The 20,763-nt window shown below is 36.3% G+C and overlaps 1 protein-coding gene across 1 annotated transcript in view; it reads left to right on the top strand.

Annotated features, from left to right (window-relative positions):
• Positions 1–20,763, top strand: part of LOC131544575 (transmembrane protein 236) — a 181,654-nt gene that overhangs the window by 76,869 nt on the left and 84,022 nt on the right. The window contains exon 3 of the mRNA XM_058782901.1: positions 4,968–5,091. Coding sequence (XP_058638884.1) covers positions 4,968–5,091 — 124 coding nt within the window. The remainder of the gene's footprint in view (positions 1–4,967; positions 5,092–20,763) is intronic.

Genomic DNA, 20,763 nt, shown 5'->3' with positions numbered 1-20,763 from the left:
AGAACAATTAGGCCTACCTTTTAAATGTCAAAAGATCAAGGGAATTTCTCATGATAAATTTATATTTGCATTTATGCATTTAGCAGACACTTTTATCCAGAGTGACTTACAAAAGAGGAACAAAGCAATTCATCAGAGAGCCAACAATATTCATAACACACAATGACAAGTTTATTAGACATCAAGCTAGAGAATCTAAAGGATTAGTCACTCTGGTTGCAAGGCTCACCAGCAGAGCAATGCAGTACTCCCAATTTTGAAATTACAAAAGCTTAGATGAGGAGATATGCCGTGCATTCTGACAGGAAAATCAGATTTTCTTATAGTTGTAAGACGTGATCTTGTAGATTCTGTAGTCTACATTTTCAGTATAAAGAAAACATAAGCACTTTATGTATTTAACTCAGCATACATTGCACTCAGAGTAATGGAGGGTCAAAAATAAAGGTATACTATTAAACACGTTCTCACTCCCAACTCGTCACATATTGACGCTTGGTCAGGATCCTTTGGCATCACTTTTAGACGTGCAGGGTCCTCATAAGAAACCCTTGCCGTCAATATACCAACGCAAAAGGTACTGGGATTTTTATCGCCACCGCCACGATTAAATTATACATTGTGTAATAATATTGCCATTATTGCATATATGTTGGGGTGTGATTTTTCAATGTAAACAGTCACAACAGTTTTATTTATATTACATTTACACATTTATGAGCACATAACCCAACCCCTGCCCCTGCTCCTAAACCTACCATTTGTCAATAAAATACAAGATATAACAGGCAGATACAACTACCATCATAATTTATTCAAAAAGTATTAATATTACAAGACTTCCGAGGCAAAACGATTGATTTGTGAGAGGAATAGATGTGATCGTCGTCAAGCTCATCCTGTGTGCGCAAATTAAAAAAATGCAGCCAGAAGCCTTACGCCAGCCTTGGTTGTGAAATGCTATTGGCTCTTGTGTGTCTCATGACCGATTGCGTCATGCTACGTGACGGGAGTATCTTTTTGAATGAGATGTGAGTGCGTTAATGGAGCGGGATCATTTTCAGCAATTAAAACCTTATGTCTCATCTTTGCATAAAGACATCGGATGGCTTCAGCAGACATGGATTGCAATATGACTTGTTTTTAATGCTTTCATACTGCTTGTTTATGGTCAGTTTTTGCAATAAATACCTGTGACTATTACCTGTGATATTTGCCTGTTACCTGTTTTATATTGTTCAGAAGTGGGTAGGTTTAGGTAGGGGTGGGGTTAGGTGCTCCAAAGAAAGTCTAAATTTATATATAATTATTTATATTTTTTTTACAAATGCATGAAAACCATTAAATTAATACAGTGGTTCTTAAACCTGTCCTGGAGTACCCCCAGCCTGCACATTTTGTATGTCTTTCTTATCTAACACACCTGATTCAACTCATCAGCTCATTAGTGGAGACTGCAAGACCTAAAGTGGGTGTCTCAGGTATTGGGAGAAAAATGTGCAGTGCTGGGGGTACTTCATGGAGAGGTTTGAGAACCACTGAATTAAGACAAACAACTGAAAGCAATGGAGGACCCTGCAAGTCGAAAAATTACGCTAAAGGGGGACCTTGAGCATTAAAAAGCGACTAAAGTGGTCCTGACCCAGCTTCAATATGTGACGAGTTGGGAGTGAGAATGGATTGACTATTACAGCAACCCTAGATGAGATTCAGTCACACAAACCCTAATCCCCGTCTCATTGCACTTTATGCTACGTCTCTTATATTAAAAGATGAGGGCAATGCTCAGACAGTGAGCATTAGTTGTTGCAGCACACAGAGTTATGTTCCTGTAACTCTGTTTCACCATTACCCACATGTCCAAAAGAATACTACTCAAGCAAGAAGCAACTCAAAGCAAAGAATGCAAAGCAAAAAACAACTCATAAAAGCCACAGCATCTACTGCTTCTGCAGCCGCTCCTGCCTCACAACACTGCGGACAACACCGGTGCTTTTATTTGAAACCTATTTTACCTATTGAAACGTTAATGTTTGTTTTATTTTTCCTAGTTTGTGCTTAATATAACAGAAAACATTAGCTTTCCTGTAAAAGAAACAGAAATCTTTTTAATAAGCGTCAACACACTTATTCCATTATACAACATCAAGCTCAGACAAGGACTAAAGAAAACTGAGGATTTATAAAGGAAAAGGAACAAAGGAGCAAACAATATAAATGCAAATCAGGTGGGGATGATAAACGATGATTAACTAATGACAAAGACTGAAAAAAAAAACAAAGGGCAAACAGGAAACTAGAAGGGACAAACACGTAACAGTGTCTTAAATGTAAATATGTTTTGAATTAAGTCCGATGCTTCTCTTTCTTTTTGGAATTATTGCGTGAGTAGACACATTTCATGTATTTTTGAATGCCTATACGACTGTGCTTAATTACCTTAATTATAACATTTCAAGTGCTATTTTTATTTTTTATTTAAGCAATAATATATCAATTATCTCATATAGGCCTATGTGTAAAATCAGGGATTAAAAATGAATTGGTTTTTAGTAAAAACGGTAGGCTACTTTTTTCTCTCCCTACATTTCCCAAGTTACCGATTAGAACTAAATAAATCATTACTTAATAAATTCCAGGCACCGTAATTTCCTCTTCCATTTGATACAAAACTAATATAAAAAAGAATATACATACATATAATGTAAACAAAATATTTTATTTTGGATGCGATTAGTCACGATTAATTGTTTGACATTGACGATTTTTTTATATATATATTTTGAAGTAGGCTATAGCTAGGCTATTCGTTATGTTTGTATATTTGTTATGAAGAAAATTTGTTAGCCGAGCCTAAAGTTGATTTAATATTATTCATAAAAAATTTTAAGAAGTTAAAAGTGAAGATAAAATGGAATTAGCTTGTAGTGTATTGATGGGGCTATAGGCTATTTTTTTCTTAACTTTTACTAGACTGCAGATCGAAATAAAATAATTCTTAATAACCTTTAAAATGAGAGAATCACTAACATAATTTGGGCTATACTTTCTTTTACTGCAGAAATAAAGGAAACTATTTAAATTTGAAGTGTTAACTTTGAATTAAAAAAAAAGACAAGAAATAAATCACAACAAGAATAAATCTCTGCGAAAGTGACTGACAACAACTGGTTCTTGAATTCCATTATAATCTTTAGACACCACACACTATGTGACTTTTTCCAACTGCAAACAGCGACTGAGCCCAACTGGAACAGACCGTGTCCGACTGGGCACAATCCGTCCTCAAGACCAAATTCCATTCATAATCGGCCTGACAGTCATGTAGTGTGTTCTCGGGTTTAGCTGTGTGCTCTATTGTTCCATTTGCATCTGGAGTATGGGTTCTGGGTTCTGACACTTCTGCCAATTTTGGTGTTGCCTCTGGCGTCATGCTTGTTTGAGCACAAAAGGGAAACAAAAGGAACAAAGCAATTTGTTCAAAAGTCAACAATAGTCATAATACACAATGCTATGTTGATTAGACAACAAGCTTATGAAGCAAGCTAGAGAAGAGAGAAATACAGAGAAGGAAGAATTTTTCTGTCTCTGAAGTTTGTTATTCTTCAACCCAGAAGAAACTGTTGCAACTTCACCACCAGTGAACTATTGAACCCTCAAGACTTTCACCCGAGACTACATCCGGATGCTCGTTCAATGACCAAGGCAATGCAAGTATCACATACTTGACTAATCTAAACAGAGGTTTAGCGTAAGCTGTTGACCCCTTGTTACCAAAGTGCAGATGGTTCTGTTCAGGTTTCAAACTTCATCCTTTTTATAACTTAATTTTCATGTTTCTGTTTCAGTTTAATTTATTCACTCTTACCTTACTTTCCCTTACCCATGTATGCGTGTTTAGACTAGTTATGTGTTTGTTTCAGTTTAATAAAACTATTTGTGCACAATCACATGATTATTTATTCTGTGGTCAACTTTTGCAGAGCAAGTCCTTTTAATGAGCCAATCTTGTTACACGCTCTTGTGCATTGGTACTGTAATAAAGTTATATGACCACAGAAACTTGAGTTGATATAAAATAAAATTACACTGAATGTTTGCTGGATTAACAGATTCATTGATTGTTATATAATAATACTACAATAATATTGTACTATAATTTGCTTCAGTTATGTTATGTTCTACAAACCAAAAAGTAACATTTTTAAAAACATGACATTTATTCACAGACATTAAAAATGAATAAACAATTATTTTACTTAAAGTAGGATATCAGTACATTTTATTTCTTACCAATGAACAAAACTCCTTGAATAACCTCATGTTCTCCTCAGTTAGGCAAATCTCTCTGAAATTATGTTTACTCATATCTTTATTAATTAGAAATAATCATTCAGTAAAGAGTTCGATAAATTAATGTTAATCAGAAAGTACATGCTGCAGAAGTGTGTGCAGATCAGATGCGCACAGTAAAAGAAGAAAGAAACCAACCCACAAATTTCTGGGAATGTTATGTTTGAAAAATAATAACCTAAAAATATCCATTAGGGAACATTCTATATACATTTTAGGCTATTTAAAAATAACCACACTGCAACGTTCCAGAAAAATTATTTAAGGGTTGCAAAGTAATTACCTAAAAATAACCATAGGGACCGGGAAACGCTATTTTATGGTTGGGGGAAAAAAAGAGAAATTTTTTTAGGACATTTATTATTTGTTTATTATACAAATAACCAAACAGGAACCAAATACTAATGTTAGGGGAATGTTCTATGTTTGCTGGGTTTACTTTAGTCATCAATGAATTACCATGGGGAAGCATTCCAAAATCTTAAATTCCAAGGCCTGTATTTGCAAAAACACTGGTGTGCAGAAGGAAAAACACACATCTGAAAAACATACGTATCTCTATGTCTTACTGTCTTGTTCTTTCTCTCTCTCTTTCTCTCTCTCTCCATTTTTAGGTACAGATTAGACATAATCTGAGGTTGGACACTTTTGCTGAACTGCCAGTATCATTGGTTCTATTTTCCCTGATCTGCATTGATATAGTGGAAAGAATCCGACATTGCAGACTTACTGGTCAAGGTAAAAAATAATATATATATATATATATATATATATATATTTAAATCTTTTCATTTAACTAACACATTCAAAATGTAAACACAATATAAATTAATCTAAATGCATGGGGGCTTGATGCTGACTGACTTTATGGTACTTACTTGGTTATACTGTTTGTAATTTTTGGAACCTGTTTTGCCATTAGAGTGTAAAAATCACAGTAGTGTTACACATACATGTGCGGTTGCCATACTGTATTAAAGCTTTAATCAGGATAAAACCATATATTAAAAGCTAACAGAAGCAGTAGCATTTACAAATAACAGGGTATCTAAAAGTATGAGACAACAACAAACAAAAAAAAATAAAAACATACAATTAAGAGCCGTGTGCTTGCACAGGTTCTGCATGATCCTCTTCACTAATATTCTTTGGGTCTCAATCGGGCTCAAATTGATAAGCAATATTGACGACGCCATTGTTTACAATACAACCGGAACGCATGCCACTGAGGTGAGGGGGCGTGAGGTTTAGACGCACACTGGGGGTTTAGCGAATCACAACACACTGCGCCAGCTAACCAATCCAAGCCCAATGGTGTATTTCTGAGGGAGGGGCTTCATAAAACCAGGAAATCATTTATAGGAGAAGGGATAGGGCGATGTAGATTAAAGGTAAACTATGTGAAAAATTATGTTTTTTTTTTGTTTTGTTTTGTTTTGTTTTTTAAACATAGCATTAACACATGTTAGACTGCACCCCATAAACACAATCAAGCCTAGAAAAAAAAAAAAAAAACAGTCAACCACCCCTTTAAGTAATTTGCAGATCTGGAAAAGTATGGAAAAAAGAGAACAGAGTATGGACAAATATTTGTGTTTTGACTATTTGCCCTATACAGTGTTCTAAAATATAAAAATAATTTCTAAAAAATAAAAAAATTCATACAAGCAGAAAAAAAATCATGACAAACTTTTAGTGATCATTTGAACACGACTCAAGGCGCACATTTTCATTAAACAGAACTGTTTCTCTTTAAGCAAGTCTCTTTTGAACTTCACTTAACAAACCACAACAAATGTGCATATGCCACGCTAACCAGCAACATACAGTTATGACAAGACACAATTATGACAACATTTTTTATTTAATATTATAAATGAGTATTTATAAATGGCTAAAATGTTATAAATTACTCATTTTGATCGCAACTGCTGCAACATCAGAGTCTATATTTGGACTATAAACTTATATCCCAATACTTTCGTCATTATTTAATGTTTGCAACACAGAGATGTAGCCTACTGTGTAGACTGTTTATTTAAGGGGTGTCCAAACTTTTTTCATGGGGGGCCAGGTGCAAAAAAATGTGAGCTGTCTTGGGCCGCATGGCTGTAAAAATAATTAAAAATAATTAAAAAAAATAAATGAATGAATTAATATATATTTATGTATGCCCCATGATATTATATTATATTAATTTTTTAACCTAATAATCATTACAATGTATTGCTTTCAATATATTTTTTACTCACCATTAACTTATTAATGTGAACAGTGATGTTGTGCCTTGGATTTCAGAATTGATGTCAAATCAGGAGTAAGTTGTGTAGTAGAGATACAAAGCAGATCACAGAGATGGCTTTCAGTCAGACTGGCTCACAGTGGACACTTGTTCAACGTCATCAGCGAAAATGTTTGCTCACATATGTATGTGGAGCCAAACAGACTCATCAGTCTTTGTGCGTGACGTTTGATTAAGTGGAGTCTGGATGTTTCCAAACTCTTGTAAAACTCGGACAGTGGAAGAAGCTGGTGGCGTCTGCGAAGAGAATCATCGCACTGAAGTTCTATGAGTTCCAGCTGCACATTCTCTTGTACTTCTACATTAACAGAGAAAGGGATTGAGAACAGTTTGATGACGTTATCAATAGCGGAAAAGTCTTGAGAACACTGATTAAATTCTGTGATTACGGATGTGAGCACTGTCGAATATTTATCCATTTTTCCAGGGATGTTGGAGTCTGAAAAACTCGAGATGATTTCGGACCAACTAGTAAAGTGCACAGACTGATTTGTCTTTCAAAAAGTCTTAGCTTCACAGCAAAGAATTTCAAGAGTGCATACATTTCCGATATTAGCTGGTCCTTGCCTTGCAGGCTTTTATTCAATGCGTTCAGGTGACTGGTCAAATCAACAAAAAGAAGCAAGGTCTGCCAGCCAGTCAGGGTCATTGAGTAGTTCAAGTGTCAGATTTTTTTTCTTTCAAAAACTGGTCAATTTCAGACCACAGCGAATAGATTAATTACCGCGTAATTAAACAGAATTTACAGCGTACCTAATTATAACTATAGAGTACCTCCACAGTACCTACTTGTAGGTATAAGGGAACAATATGCAAAGTTTGGGGAATAAGGGGGTAATAACCTGCGGAATTATAAAGCATTTATACTGTAAGTATTTTATAACTAAAGGGTACCTATTCTGAAATTACGTGGTATGACACACAAAGCGCAATTTTCCGAGTTTACAGCAATTTACAGCTGTAGTACGTGTAGGTAAATGGAAACAATGTGCACTGCAAAGTTTGGGGGATAAGGGGGTAACGACTTGAAAAATTAAAAGTATTTATACTGTTAGTATTTCATAAGTAATGCGTAACTATTCTAAGATTATGTGGTATGCATGACCTACTGTGTTTGGCAACAATATTATGATTTAGAACAAGTTGCCTTATTGTAGTAACATAAAATATATGATGCAGTATATTTTACACTACATATTGGGTCCTTATTGTATTATTACAACATACAGTGGGTACGGAAAGTATTCAGACCCCCTTAAATTTTTCACTCTTTGTTATATTGCAGCCATTTGCTAAAATCATTTAAGTTCACTTTTTTCCTCATTAATGTACACACAGCACCCCATATTGACAGAAAAACACAGAATTGTTGACATTTTTGCAGATTTATTAAAAAAGAAAAACCGAAATATCACATGGTCCTAAGTATTCAGACCTTTTGCTCAGTATTTAGTAGAAGCACCCTTTTGATCTAATACAGCCATGAGTCTTTTTGAGAAAGATGCAACAAGTTTTTCACACCTGCATTTGGGGATCCTCTGCCATTCCTCCTTGCAGATCCTCTCCAGTTCTGTCAGGTTGGATGGTAAACGTTGGTGGACAGCCATTTTTAGGTCTCTCCAGAGATGCTCAATTGGGTTTAAGGCAGGGCTCTGGCTGGGCCATTCAAGAACAGTCACGGAGTTGTTGTGAAGCCACTTTTAGCTGTGTGCTTAGGGTCATTGTCTTGTTGGAAGGTAAACCTTCGGCCCAGTCTGAGGTCCTGAGCACTCTGGAGAAGGTTTTCGTCCAGGATATCCCTGTACTTGGCCGCATTCATCTTTCCCTCGATTGCAACCAGTCGTCCTGTCCCTGCAGCTGAAAAACACCCCCACAGCATGATGCTGCCACCACCATGCTTCACTGTTGGGACTGTATTGGACAGGTGATGAGCAGTGCCTGGTTTTCTCCACACATACCGCTTAAAATTAAGGCCAAAAAGTTCTATCTTGGTCTCATCAGACCAGAGAATCTTATTCAGGTGTTTTTAGCAAACTCCATGCGGGGTTTCATGTGTCTTGCACTGAGGAGAGGCTTCCGTCGGGCCACTCTGCCATAAAGCCCCGACTGGTGGAGGGCTGCAGTGTTGGCTGACTTTCTACAACATTCTCCCATCTCCCGACTGCATCTCTGGAGCTCAGCCACAGTGATCTTTGGGTTCTTCTTTACCTCTCTCACCAAGGCTCTTCTCCCCCGATAGCTCAGTTTGGCCGGACGGCCAGCTCTAGGAAAGGTTCTGGTCATCCCAAACATCTTCCATTTAAGGATTATGGAGGCCACTGTGCTCTTAAGAAGCTTAAGTGCAGCAGAAATTTTTTTGTAACCTTGGCCAGATCTGTGCCTTGCCACAATTCTGTCTCTGAGCTCTTCAGGCAGTTCCTTTGACCTCATGATTCTCATTTGCTCTGACATGCACTGTGAGCTGTAAGGTCTTATATAGACAGGTGTGTGGCTTTCTTAATCAAGTCCAATCAGTATAATCAAACACAGCTGGACTCAAATGAAGGTGTAGAACCATCTCAAGGATGATCAGAAGAAATGGACAGCACCTGAGTTAAATATATAAGTGTCACAGCAAAGGGTCTGAATACTTAGGCTCATGTGATATTTCAGTTTTTCTTTTTTAATAAATCTGCAAAAATGTCAACAATTCTGTGTTTGTCTGTCAATATGGGGTGCTGTGTGTACATTAATGAGGAAAAAATGAACTTAAATGATTTTAGCAAATGGCTGCAGTATAACAGAGTGAAAAATTTAAGGGGGTCTGAATACTTTCCGTACCCACTGTATATCTTACATGCCATTTATACAAATAGTAGGCCTATACTATAGTATAATTTAGTAATTATAGCCAAATTTAAAACTACCATAGTCGAGATTACTAAAGTATGGTGAAATTTTGTAATGAGTTTCTGCTTTGATTTGGTTTAAAAAATGATATGAAAATTTACCTGATAAAAGAGCATTGCGTATGTTCATCTCAGCAGCGAATCATGTCCGTTGAGGTGCAGTAGTGGGAAACTAGATTACCTGTTTCCAGCTGCTCCCAGGATATAGCATATAAATATACCATCATAATACACATGTACATTTACTGAATTGATGTTTTTTTGATAGCTGTAGTACTGTTGGTGCACTTGAGCTTCGTTATGTGGTTTGAGGCAAGTAGAATAAAATGTACTACAACATTTTTCTTAACTACTATGCAAACATACACCCATGTTACGTGTAGTTATTGTGTAAGTGTAACATCCATGGGCTGTAATCTAAAGTGATGCCTTGCTACCCTCTTGTTACGTGTAGTTACTGTGGAAGTGTAACATCACGGGCTGTAATCTAAAGTGATGCCTTGTTACCCTCTTGTTACGTGTAGTTACTGTGTAAGTGTAACATCCGCGGGCTGTAATCTAAAGTGATGCCTTGTTACCCTCTTGCTAAGTATTTACTGTGTAAGTGTAACATTAAACACAAATACAACATTAAACATTAAATACAAAATACAAATGTAGAACCTGGTTGAAAAGAACACGCATATAATCTCAACTCAGCACATTCCACAGAGTTTACAGAGTCGTAAAATTAACAAATGACTAACACAACGCCCCCAATTTTCTGACTAGCGTCCTGCCATACTCTCCTAATCACCTCGGGAAACTCGTAAACCACGATAAGTTTGAGGATGAAATGATCGCGCTACATCTGCACAGATTTAAAAACAAAGAACTGCTTATTTGGAGAGGTTCCAGAATCAGGGCGCTCGTGATACTGCGACCCCGCTTACCATAAACTACGCTTCTGATAAACACAAACGATTGACTTATTGCTCCGTCTGAGCTAAGAAAATCACCAGAGCTACACAACGTGACACTCCTCATGACCTCAAGACCTCTCCTCTTCGTTTTCCCGCTTTCCAAATGAATGCGCTCTTTTTCTCTTCTTGTGCAAAGAACATCCAAACTCTTATGGACTTTGCCAAAAGGACAATCAGTAAAAACTGCTGCTATTAAAGCAATATACTCAAGAGACAATATATATTAATGTGGTATTTTATGCCTTTTATAAGATTGCTGTGGTTATTAGGATTTAGGATATTTTAATCTATGCCTTAACCCATTTAAGTAGATACAATTAGTATATGTATTCGGTATGCCAAATACGCCATGTTTGATTTTGAATCAACGCTTGTTTCGATAGAAATAATGTGATGAGGACGAATGTTGACTTTTAGCATCATAAGGCATGATTATAACACTTTATAGAAATCTGCTAGGATATTTCCTCCATGTGACATTTATTAGCAGATAATATATGCACGGAATGAGGCCGTGCGGGGCGGGGCTCCGCCCTACAGAGACAATGTGATTGGATCAAACAGTGAATGGGATAGACTGAAATCAGTCCGATAAAACAGACACCCAGCTTTGCTTGCTGCTAGAAAATTTTGGCTCGCTGCTTGAAACCTTTGGCTTTGCTTCCCCTGATCGCGTTGCGAAGGAACTTTAGTTGTTTAAAAGGAAATGAACTACAGTAATTAATATTTGTCTGTTGAGACAAAAGAAGTCGCTCTAAGTGCACGGATAGGAAAACAAGTATGTTCCTTGTTTATTCCTATTATAAGGCCTTTCATAGTTTTAATTTGCAAGTGTGTGTCCCACTTTGGATTGAACTATGCATCTCCCTGGTTTGATGATATTAGGGTAGCTATCTAATGTCTCGACCACACTTTGATTCACTAAAACAGTGAACGTAAGACCCGACACTCAGAAGGAGTACCAAAACGTGTTCTGTGGGGATGTGTCTACTGTGTTTTGTCTGTGAAAACAGATCGGAGGTACTGAGGTCCGCCGAGGCTTTATTGTATTGATTTTTGTTGTATTGATCGATAGCTTTATTGTATTGATTTTTTAATTGATTGATAGCACTATATATATATATATATATATATATATATTAGTAATTAATTATTTAATTAAGTGTTATCAAGCGTTAAAAATAAAAACTTGTGTAATGTCACGGTGTAACCATCTTTATAGCTACCTAAATAAATATATTGAGCTTTTGGATTCCCTTTTTTTCTATAATTTCTTACCTCTTATTAGGTTTTGCATTTAGATATATATTTAGACATTCTAAAAGACTACTTTTTGTTATTTTTTTAGACAAGCATTAAGTTTTTGTATTTTTTGTATTTCCTATGTCTGTCATGTTTGACCACGAACGTACCAAGTGTTATTTTTTGACCCTTTAACATATCCAAATCATGTCCATGATATTTGTGTGAGTGAGTGTGAGTGTGTGTGTTCACATAGCTAATGCAACAAAAGTCACCAAGTGTCATTTTTTTTTTTTACTTCAGAAATATCGCAAGACTAAATCGCCCTATGTTAAATTTTACAGTCGCAGAAATGCTGATAAATTCCTTTGTCATCTCATGGTTAGACTATTGTAACGCTCTTTTAGCTGGAGCTTCTAAATCTACACTTAAGTTGCAATAAGTACAAAATTCAGCTGCCAGGATTTTAACTGGGACTAGCATTGGCAGTCATATTACTCCAGTGTTAGAATCTTTGCACTGGCTCCTGGTCAGGTTTAGAGTGGATTTTAAAATGATGATGCTTACTTTTATAGCATTACATGGCCTGGCACCACATTACCTCACAGAATTGTTACATCCATACACTAGTCGTAGATTGCGCTCCTCTCAGTCAAACTTGTTGGTTGTTCCTCAAACATGTCTAAGATCTATGGGTGATAAGGCTTTCTCTTTCTATGCTCCTGTCCTTTGGAATTGTCTGCCTCTTGAACTCAGGGAAGTTCAGAATTATGATGGTTTTAAAGTTCAACTTAAGACATATTTTTTAAACTTGCATTTGCTTATTGATTTTGTATTGCTTTTTATTGTATTTGATTACATTGTGTTCAGCGCATTGAGAAGCTGCTTTTAAAGGCACTTTTTAAAATAAAGTTTATAATTATTATTTCATTCCGATGAAGCAAAAAAAAAAAAGTAAAGTAATATTTCAAAATGCAAACATTTTCAGTCAAAAGTGACCGAAGACGCCCAGAGGGTTAAATCGTTATTTTTTTTTTTTACTTTGTGAGTTATGAAGTTGTAAGGTTTGTAAGTGGGTGTTTGATTTAGATTTGAAAGAAACTGAAAAGATTGTTATCAGTGATGCAAACTAGTTACCTTTTGCTAAAAACTGCCTTTTTGAAATAAAAATTACAATGTCATCTTATCATCTACATCAATATGTAAGTAGCAGCAACTTTACATGGCCGCTCAATCTAATGTTAACCTAGAAAAATGTGTGCTATTGAAGTGTGTGTGCAAAGAGCGGAAGCTGAACAGTAGCGCTCACTGCATGACAGATGGAGGCACTGGTGCGCTCACTTGCTCTTAAAATGCTCCATCATTTTTGTCATACAGATAAGACCCTGTAAAGACCCTACGTTTATTTGTGTGCACTCACAATAACAACAAAATATGGTGCTTTTGTAAAATAATGAAAGCAAACAGGATGTGCTTTCTGCTTTCTCAGTGTCTGTGAACTTGAGCGCGAAAATCCGAAACTCTGTGTATACTTGCCTTACAGACATATAAAATATATCTATAGGAATTTGCCTAATTCCTGGTTTGGATTATCCATGTTTTTGCCTGTTGTTATTAAAGTTGTGCCTGCAGTTGAATTCTCTCTCTCAGCCTTGTTCCTATGCACACGAAACAGCTAGATCAGGGGTGTCCGTTCTCTGTTCTGGAGGGCCACTGTCCTGAAGAGATTAGCTTCAACTTTCCCAACACACCTGCCTAGAAGTTTCTATTATGCCTAGTAAACCTTTATCAGCTGGTTCAGGTGTGTTTAATTGGGGTCCCAGCCAGCAGGGAACGTTCCCAGAACTTTAGCGAACATTCTGTACATGTTTGCTTTATGTTTTAAAGAAAACATTTGAATGTAATGTTTAACACTAGAACCGCCAACGGGGTAAATTTTACCCGTGGCTGTTTTTCAAATGTACATAAAAGATTTTCAACAAAACATTCAAGTCTCCCAGTCATTGACTTTTACTAAAATGATGTAATTTACAATCCAATGTTGTTAAAAATAATTTAGATAAAACCAGATAAAAAAAACGGAGCATTTATACCTATAAGCGCCGCGCGGGTCAAATTTACCCACTATATAATGCATGTATTTTCGCGGTCATTTTTTTGCCGCTTATGTTTTAACATTGTACATTTCTAGGCAACGCCTTTTGCTCACTGATTTAATGGTTATCAGTTTCATAAATTAAGTCAAAATGACTAAAAGAAGTTGATTTATGGAAGGCAGGTGTTAGAAACACTAAATGCCATGAGTGATGGAGAGTCTGATGGTAAGTTATGCGTGCTGGGTCGGCTCAGCATCTCACAGTGATCCAGACATCATATTTAGATGTTTTAGCCTAACGTTACTCATAATTGGTCAAACTTTGGTTTTATTATTTAATTTTTGTCTTGCCATATCGTTTATTGTTCGCTACTGTGTTGCTATTTATTCTAGTCCAATCTATGATGTAATGAATAAAACTTTATTTTTTTTGATTACCCGAAGTTTGTTACGTCCGTGGGGACGGAGAAAAGGCAGGAGGCTCAAAGTAAAGATATAATTGTTCTTTAATAAACAAAACACTGAGTAGATATCATACAAAAATCAAAGTAATAACAAAGTAGAACAGACAAAGGTAAATGACGAACTGAAGGTTTAAGAAGGGGAGCAAATGAATGGGTAAACGAGATAATTGATTAAACACGTGAAGCTGTGTGCTTGAATTTGTCATAGCATCATCCTATGCAGTGTGGTGAATTATTATTGCTCATTATTGTCTATTGGCTATTTTAGTAATTTATATAACATGGGTTATCCTAATATATTGATTAATGACATTGTATTATAATATTATACCACCCAAATATTTACTACCTTCTAATTGTGTTGTCATTGCAGGCTTTAAGCTTACTGACCATTATGGATTAGTGTAGGCTGTATTAAAAAGTCTTGAACATGAAACAACAAGGAAAAAATATAGTTGACGACTAGACATAATCATATCATGACTCTAGACACTTCTTTGTGAAGACAGTGGCATAATACAGTGAAATAATATGTTCTTTAGCCATATAAAAACAGTTACCATGTGTGTGGGTAAAATTTACCCACTGGCGCTTTTAGGTATACAGCGACCTCTGGCGGTTCTAGTGTTAAAAAATGTTTTTGTTTTTTTCATTTCAAATAATGTTCCTATAATGTTAAATGTAAACAAAGATATCACATTTTAACTGCATCATTTTGAGGATGTTGTTTAGGTAACCTATTATACAATATTCTTAATAAAACATTAACACAATGTTTCATGATAACTAATGAAGAACGTTATCTCAGCCACATTAGGAGAACGTTATAAGAATATCACTGAGGTCTGAGATACTCAAATGTTTTTTTATAAAACGTTCTCATAATGTGATTTGTTAACAAAACTAGAACATTTTAATTGCATCATTTTGAGGATGTTGTTTAGGTGACAGATTATACAATATTCTTAATAAAACATTAGCACACTGTTTTATAATAACAAAAGAAGAACATTATCGCAACCACATTAGGAAAATATTATAAGGGGTCTGAGATGAAGGAATGTTTTTATAAAACATTCTCATAAAGTGATGTGTTAACGAAACTATAACATTTTAACTGCATCATTCTGAGGATGTTGTTGAGGTAACAGATTGTGTTCTGTCGGCAGCCATGTCACCCTGTAGCCCAAGACTGGTTACTCACTGAAGCTAAGCAGGGTTGAGCCTGGTCAGTACCTGGATCGGAGACCTCCTAGGAAAACTAGGTTGCTGCTGGAAGAGGTGCTAGTGAGACCAGTAGGGGGTGCTATACCAGTAGGCAGTGACTATATGCCCCCCCCTTCCAATTTTCTTGGGGAAGTCCACCCTAGGGGGGTGCTCTGGAAGCGCGGACTCTTGGGGGCGCTCTGGAAGCGCAGAGCTGGACAGGACCAGCGGAGACGTAGGAGGGCTCTGCGAGGAGCAGGCACTGGAGGGCACTTGCGAGGGACAGGCACTGGAGGGCACTTACGAGGAGCAGGTACTGGAGGGCACTTACGAGGAGCAGGTACTGGAGGGCACTTGCGAGGAGCAGGCATTGGAGGGCACTTGCGATTCTCTGGCGGGCTTGCCATACTTTCAGACGGCGGGCTTGGGTTGGCCGCGAACGGCGGCGTAAATTTTTCCGCAAACGGTGGGCTTGGAAGAGCTGCGGACGGCGGCTGGCTTGCATGAGCCGCGGACGGCGGGCTAGTTCCGGCGCGGGCCCATGGGATGGTGGAGATTGGTTCAGGGCCGGAAAAGGTGGATGATGCCTGCGTCGTCCAGCGGCATCTTCCTGGCGAGCCGACAGAACTCTGCCGCATACTCGTAGAAAGGGAGACCACGCTGGATGAGGGCGAGGAGGCAGGCGGCGGACTCCATAGTTTCGGTTTTGGTCTCAGCTTCTGTTACAGTTCTGTGGTTGTGGATAAAAAGGGCTCGATGAAGATGTACTGAAACAGAATTTTTTTAGTAAGCTTCAACACACTTATACCATTAGACAACATTAAGCTGAGACAAGGACTAAAGAAAACTGAGGACTTATAAAGGAAAAGGAACAAAGGAGCAAACAAGATCATAAATAAAAATCAGGTGGGGATAATAAACGATGATTAACTAATGACAAAGACCGGAACAAAACTAAATAAGGGCAAACAAGAAACTAGAGGGGCAAACACGTAACAGTACCAGTCATTTGACTTAAATTATATTAAACTGCCCAAAAATAAACAAAAAGCAAATTGTATCTGTCTGGCTGTGACACCTATGAAACCTGTAGAACTGGCAGCAATGGCTTTACAATCAACTTCAATAAACTACCACACGCTAAAAATTGTAAAACAGCAGTTTTATTTTGGAAACATACTGTATAAAACAGATAAAAATATTCTTAAACTTTAGCTTGCAGTGTTTGTGCTTGGATGTATTGTTAAAAACCTGTAAAATCCAAATACAATATTTAAAGACTCAAAGTGTTTGTACCATAACATGCATATTTTGCGCTGCACTTGCAAGAGAAACCCTTGTACTTCTTTTGACTGAAACCAGCTGATCTTTTATTTTGGTGGAAATCTATAGTTTCTGTGAAAACATGTTTTACTAATGTGTCTCATTTCAAGAGATTTGCACATTTGTGCAGTGAGAATGTGTAGAAAAGTTCGAGAATGGAACCTGCAACAGAAACCATGTCGGTGGTAAAGGATAGGACTGTCTGAGTTTTGTCGACAGCCAGAGGAAATTCTTTACGCAGGAAAAACGCTGCCTTGAATGAAATGCATTTAATATTTTAAGTAGAAATGTTTCTTTAAATTCTGATAAAATATTAGAACCAACTGCCTTGTGCATATAGCGTGGTTGTGCTTTGGGTGATCCTTGAAAGAGTCCCAGCTCTAGGTGCTTTCTGATGCCGTCCTCTCCTCTCTCTCACACTTGTGCACTTTCTGTACTGTCCTGTATGTATAAATAATAAAAACACCAACAATAAATACTCATAAAATATCAACTTTGATATTGTGAAATATCTTTAACTGAAAACTGAATGCAAAACAAATCACATACAATATTTTCACTTTAAGTTCAATAACAGTGGGGTTGGAAACAAAGTGCACAACACTATTCATTAAACACCTATTTAATGTATTCAGATGAAAGTTTGCAATATTAAATTATTAAGAAGCAGTTTTTTCAGATCCCCCAGTTACACTGTTTTAAATCAGAATCCTAACTATACAGTGTATTTAGTAAAACAAGTAAAATCAAATCAAGTAAATTTTTATTAAACTAAGTAAAATCAAAACCTTTCACAAAAGGTCAATGAATCTCTACCAGAAGTGACAGTGCAATGTAGCAGATGAACAATTCCTTACCAAATTGCCAATAAACAGCTGGAACATTGATGACTCTACAAGGGGAAAGAAGAAATGGTTTACTGAAAAGTTCTTTAAAAGCAGTTTTTCATTTATACCATTACTTTAAAACAGTGGTTATCAAACTTTTTATATCAAGTACCACCTCAGAAAATATTTGGTTCTCCAAGTACCAACCACCATAATGCCCAACATTAAAATACAGTAGCGTAATAGGCCCAACTATTCAGCTACAGCTCTGCTCAGTTCAAAACGAGGCAGTTTTATTCCTAATAAGAATATGTATTGTTGTCAGCCACTTTAACATTGTAAATACAGTTTGAACATTAACACTGCACGGTGCTTACATACAGGTAAATACAAAACTTAAATAATGATTAAATTAAAATGTGTTGTACCAAAAGTTAAATAAAAATTGTACTATACTTAAATGTGAAAAGAAAAAAAAAACTTTACTCAAATAAAGATGAACTTAAAATGTATTAACATACATTTATATTTAATTTAGTGATTCCTCTGCGTACCACTAGAGGAAGCCTGAGTAGCACTAATGGTACTCATACCACACTTTGAGAATCACTGCTTTAAACAATCTTAATTCGTTTAAATTTGCGATTATATGATATTTAGAAAACATGAACAGAGTATGTTATCTTTGAGACTATTATACGATTAAAAATATAACACAATGCATGGCATTCACATCAGAAAAAGACAGAAATGAACAAAACTTCCTAGCAACACACACATTAACATTTGCATCTGTGATAAAGCAATACAAAATACACACACACACAGACAGGTATTTATCTTCTGCAGGTTAACGTTACATGTCATTTACCCATTTGTATACTCTAGTAACATTATACTTTACTATTTTTGAAAGGTATATAGCGATTTTCTTCCCTGATTTTGTCCGTTTGTTTGCTGGACCTCGCAGATCACACCTGACCCTTCCTGTGTTCACATTCTAGTTTTTGTTCTCCGTTGACATGTCACGACTCAAATTCGCTCAAAATAAAAATTTAACAGGCAAATATAAAATAATTCGGGACCGACCGAGCAATCTCAATGAGCAGCACCTCACACACACACAGTCAGTCAACCGCCTCACTCAGAAAGACGATAAAAACGGTCATATTTTCAAATTTAGAAAGGCGAGAACAGTTTCATTGGCCAGTTTCCTGTATGACAGCCAGATTAACCAATCATGATTAAAGCAATAAGGTAAACGTAGTGAAATGTATTTAGTTTTATTGTTGTTAATGATGATAATATTTTAACATATACCTTTAGATTTTATAACAGGTTTAATGATCAAAATATTGTAAAATGCTAATAAAATAATAATAATGATCTTAAATAATTTAGTAATAATAATTTAAAAAACATTAAGTTGATTCAATATACAGTTCTTGAAAAAACAAAAAACAAATCAACGTTGATTTACAAGTGTTTTTGGTAACCTTTTACAACCATTTAGCATTAAACATTTTTTCAAAGTTGTTTCAATGTTGAAATAACAACTGTCATTATTTCAACCATATTTCAACGTCGAAGGTCGGTCATGTGCTGGCTGGGATACTGTCAAAAGTCCTTATTCCACAGATAAAGTGAATAATTTCACATTAAGCGTTTTCTCCCCCATAGAAGTCCATTATAAGGAAACAGCTTAACGTGGCTTAATGTACCTTAACAACGAATCAGATTAGCGTCAAGCAAATGAGGGGTTTGGAAAAATGAATCGTTGAGCGAATTGTTTGGGAGTCGTTGAGCAAATAAGGTAAACATAAATGCATATTATAAGACAATGAAAGTGTGTCTGGACCTTGCATGCATGTCAACCTGTTGTTGGGGACTCCCAAAACCAAAATATGAACATTTCATAACCTATAATAGGGGCACTTTAAATAAATGTGTAACATTGAAAAGGAAATTGTCACTCTGTCACTGCATATTAGTAGAAATCTTGCCTTGGGATGAACCAAGACTCAACTCAAATTTAAGTAAGCAAGAAAGAAAAATTTGTAAGCAAGTGACAGATAAAACGAGTAAATATAAACATTGTTTTTATTTTCATTTTTTTAATTTTCTTTCTTTTTTGTCTTTTTTCAGGTTTAACAGACCTTCAGATGTCTGCAAGTTTACATAAACTTGTATCATAAAAAAATATCACCTTTTGTTTATACTTCAAAATAATGCTTCTTTTTTTATTTAGGAATTTAAGTCATTTGTCATTAATTTCATTATGTTACTTCTATAGATTTTAGCGACATCCAAAGAATAGCAAATTCCATATTAACTGGATTGGCGAGAACACATTTGGCATTTATGATCATCAGTGCAAGCAATAACTAACCGAACAGCTGACACTTAAGGTGGAACCAATGCCTGCAAATAACACATAAGATATATTCATCCCTGTACTGTGGGTCACCCTTACATGTAGTTGTGGAGCAGAGTGTCCAGTCCTTGCTGTGTTTACATATCATCTGTAGCCGCTGCAGGATAGTGGTGTAATCTGCTGCGTTTACAGGTACTATTTGACTGATTGTCTCATATGTCTGTACTTTTTTATTATAACTTCGCAGTTTTTCCTGTGAAAGGCCTGACCTTTTGCTTTTTGGTGCCTCATATTTCTGAATAAGGGAATGAATCCACAGTCTTGCCTTTATGCTGTTGACTGGACCTAATGGAGAGTGGCTAATGATTGCACATGAATTCACAACAACAAACACACCACAGTCATATCCATTATCTTGCTGTGGAGCATTGACAACATCAGTAACTCTCCAGCCAGAAGCCTGAAGGTTTTCTCCTGCTGAGACATATATACATGATATGACCTTCATTAGTGTTGGGGCAGCAAATTTTACAGTTTCAAGACTATGATTAGAATTAAATACAGAGATCACTTGCTCTCTAAAATTTACAATGGCTAGAAGCCAGTGACAACCAGAGCCTGACATATCTGTGTTAAAAGGAATTATGAGTGCATCATAATTTAGAGCCCTGTTTGCTGCACAAAACTGCAAAACTGGAACAAAGTCCTCAAGTGCAGCTAATTGGTA

This window comes from Onychostoma macrolepis, chromosome 07 (assembly GCF_012432095.1).
Source record: "Onychostoma macrolepis isolate SWU-2019 chromosome 07, ASM1243209v1, whole genome shotgun sequence".
Taxonomy (NCBI): Eukaryota; Metazoa; Chordata; class Actinopteri; order Cypriniformes; family Cyprinidae; genus Onychostoma; species Onychostoma macrolepis.
This window is presented reverse-complemented; position numbering and strand designations above follow the sequence as displayed.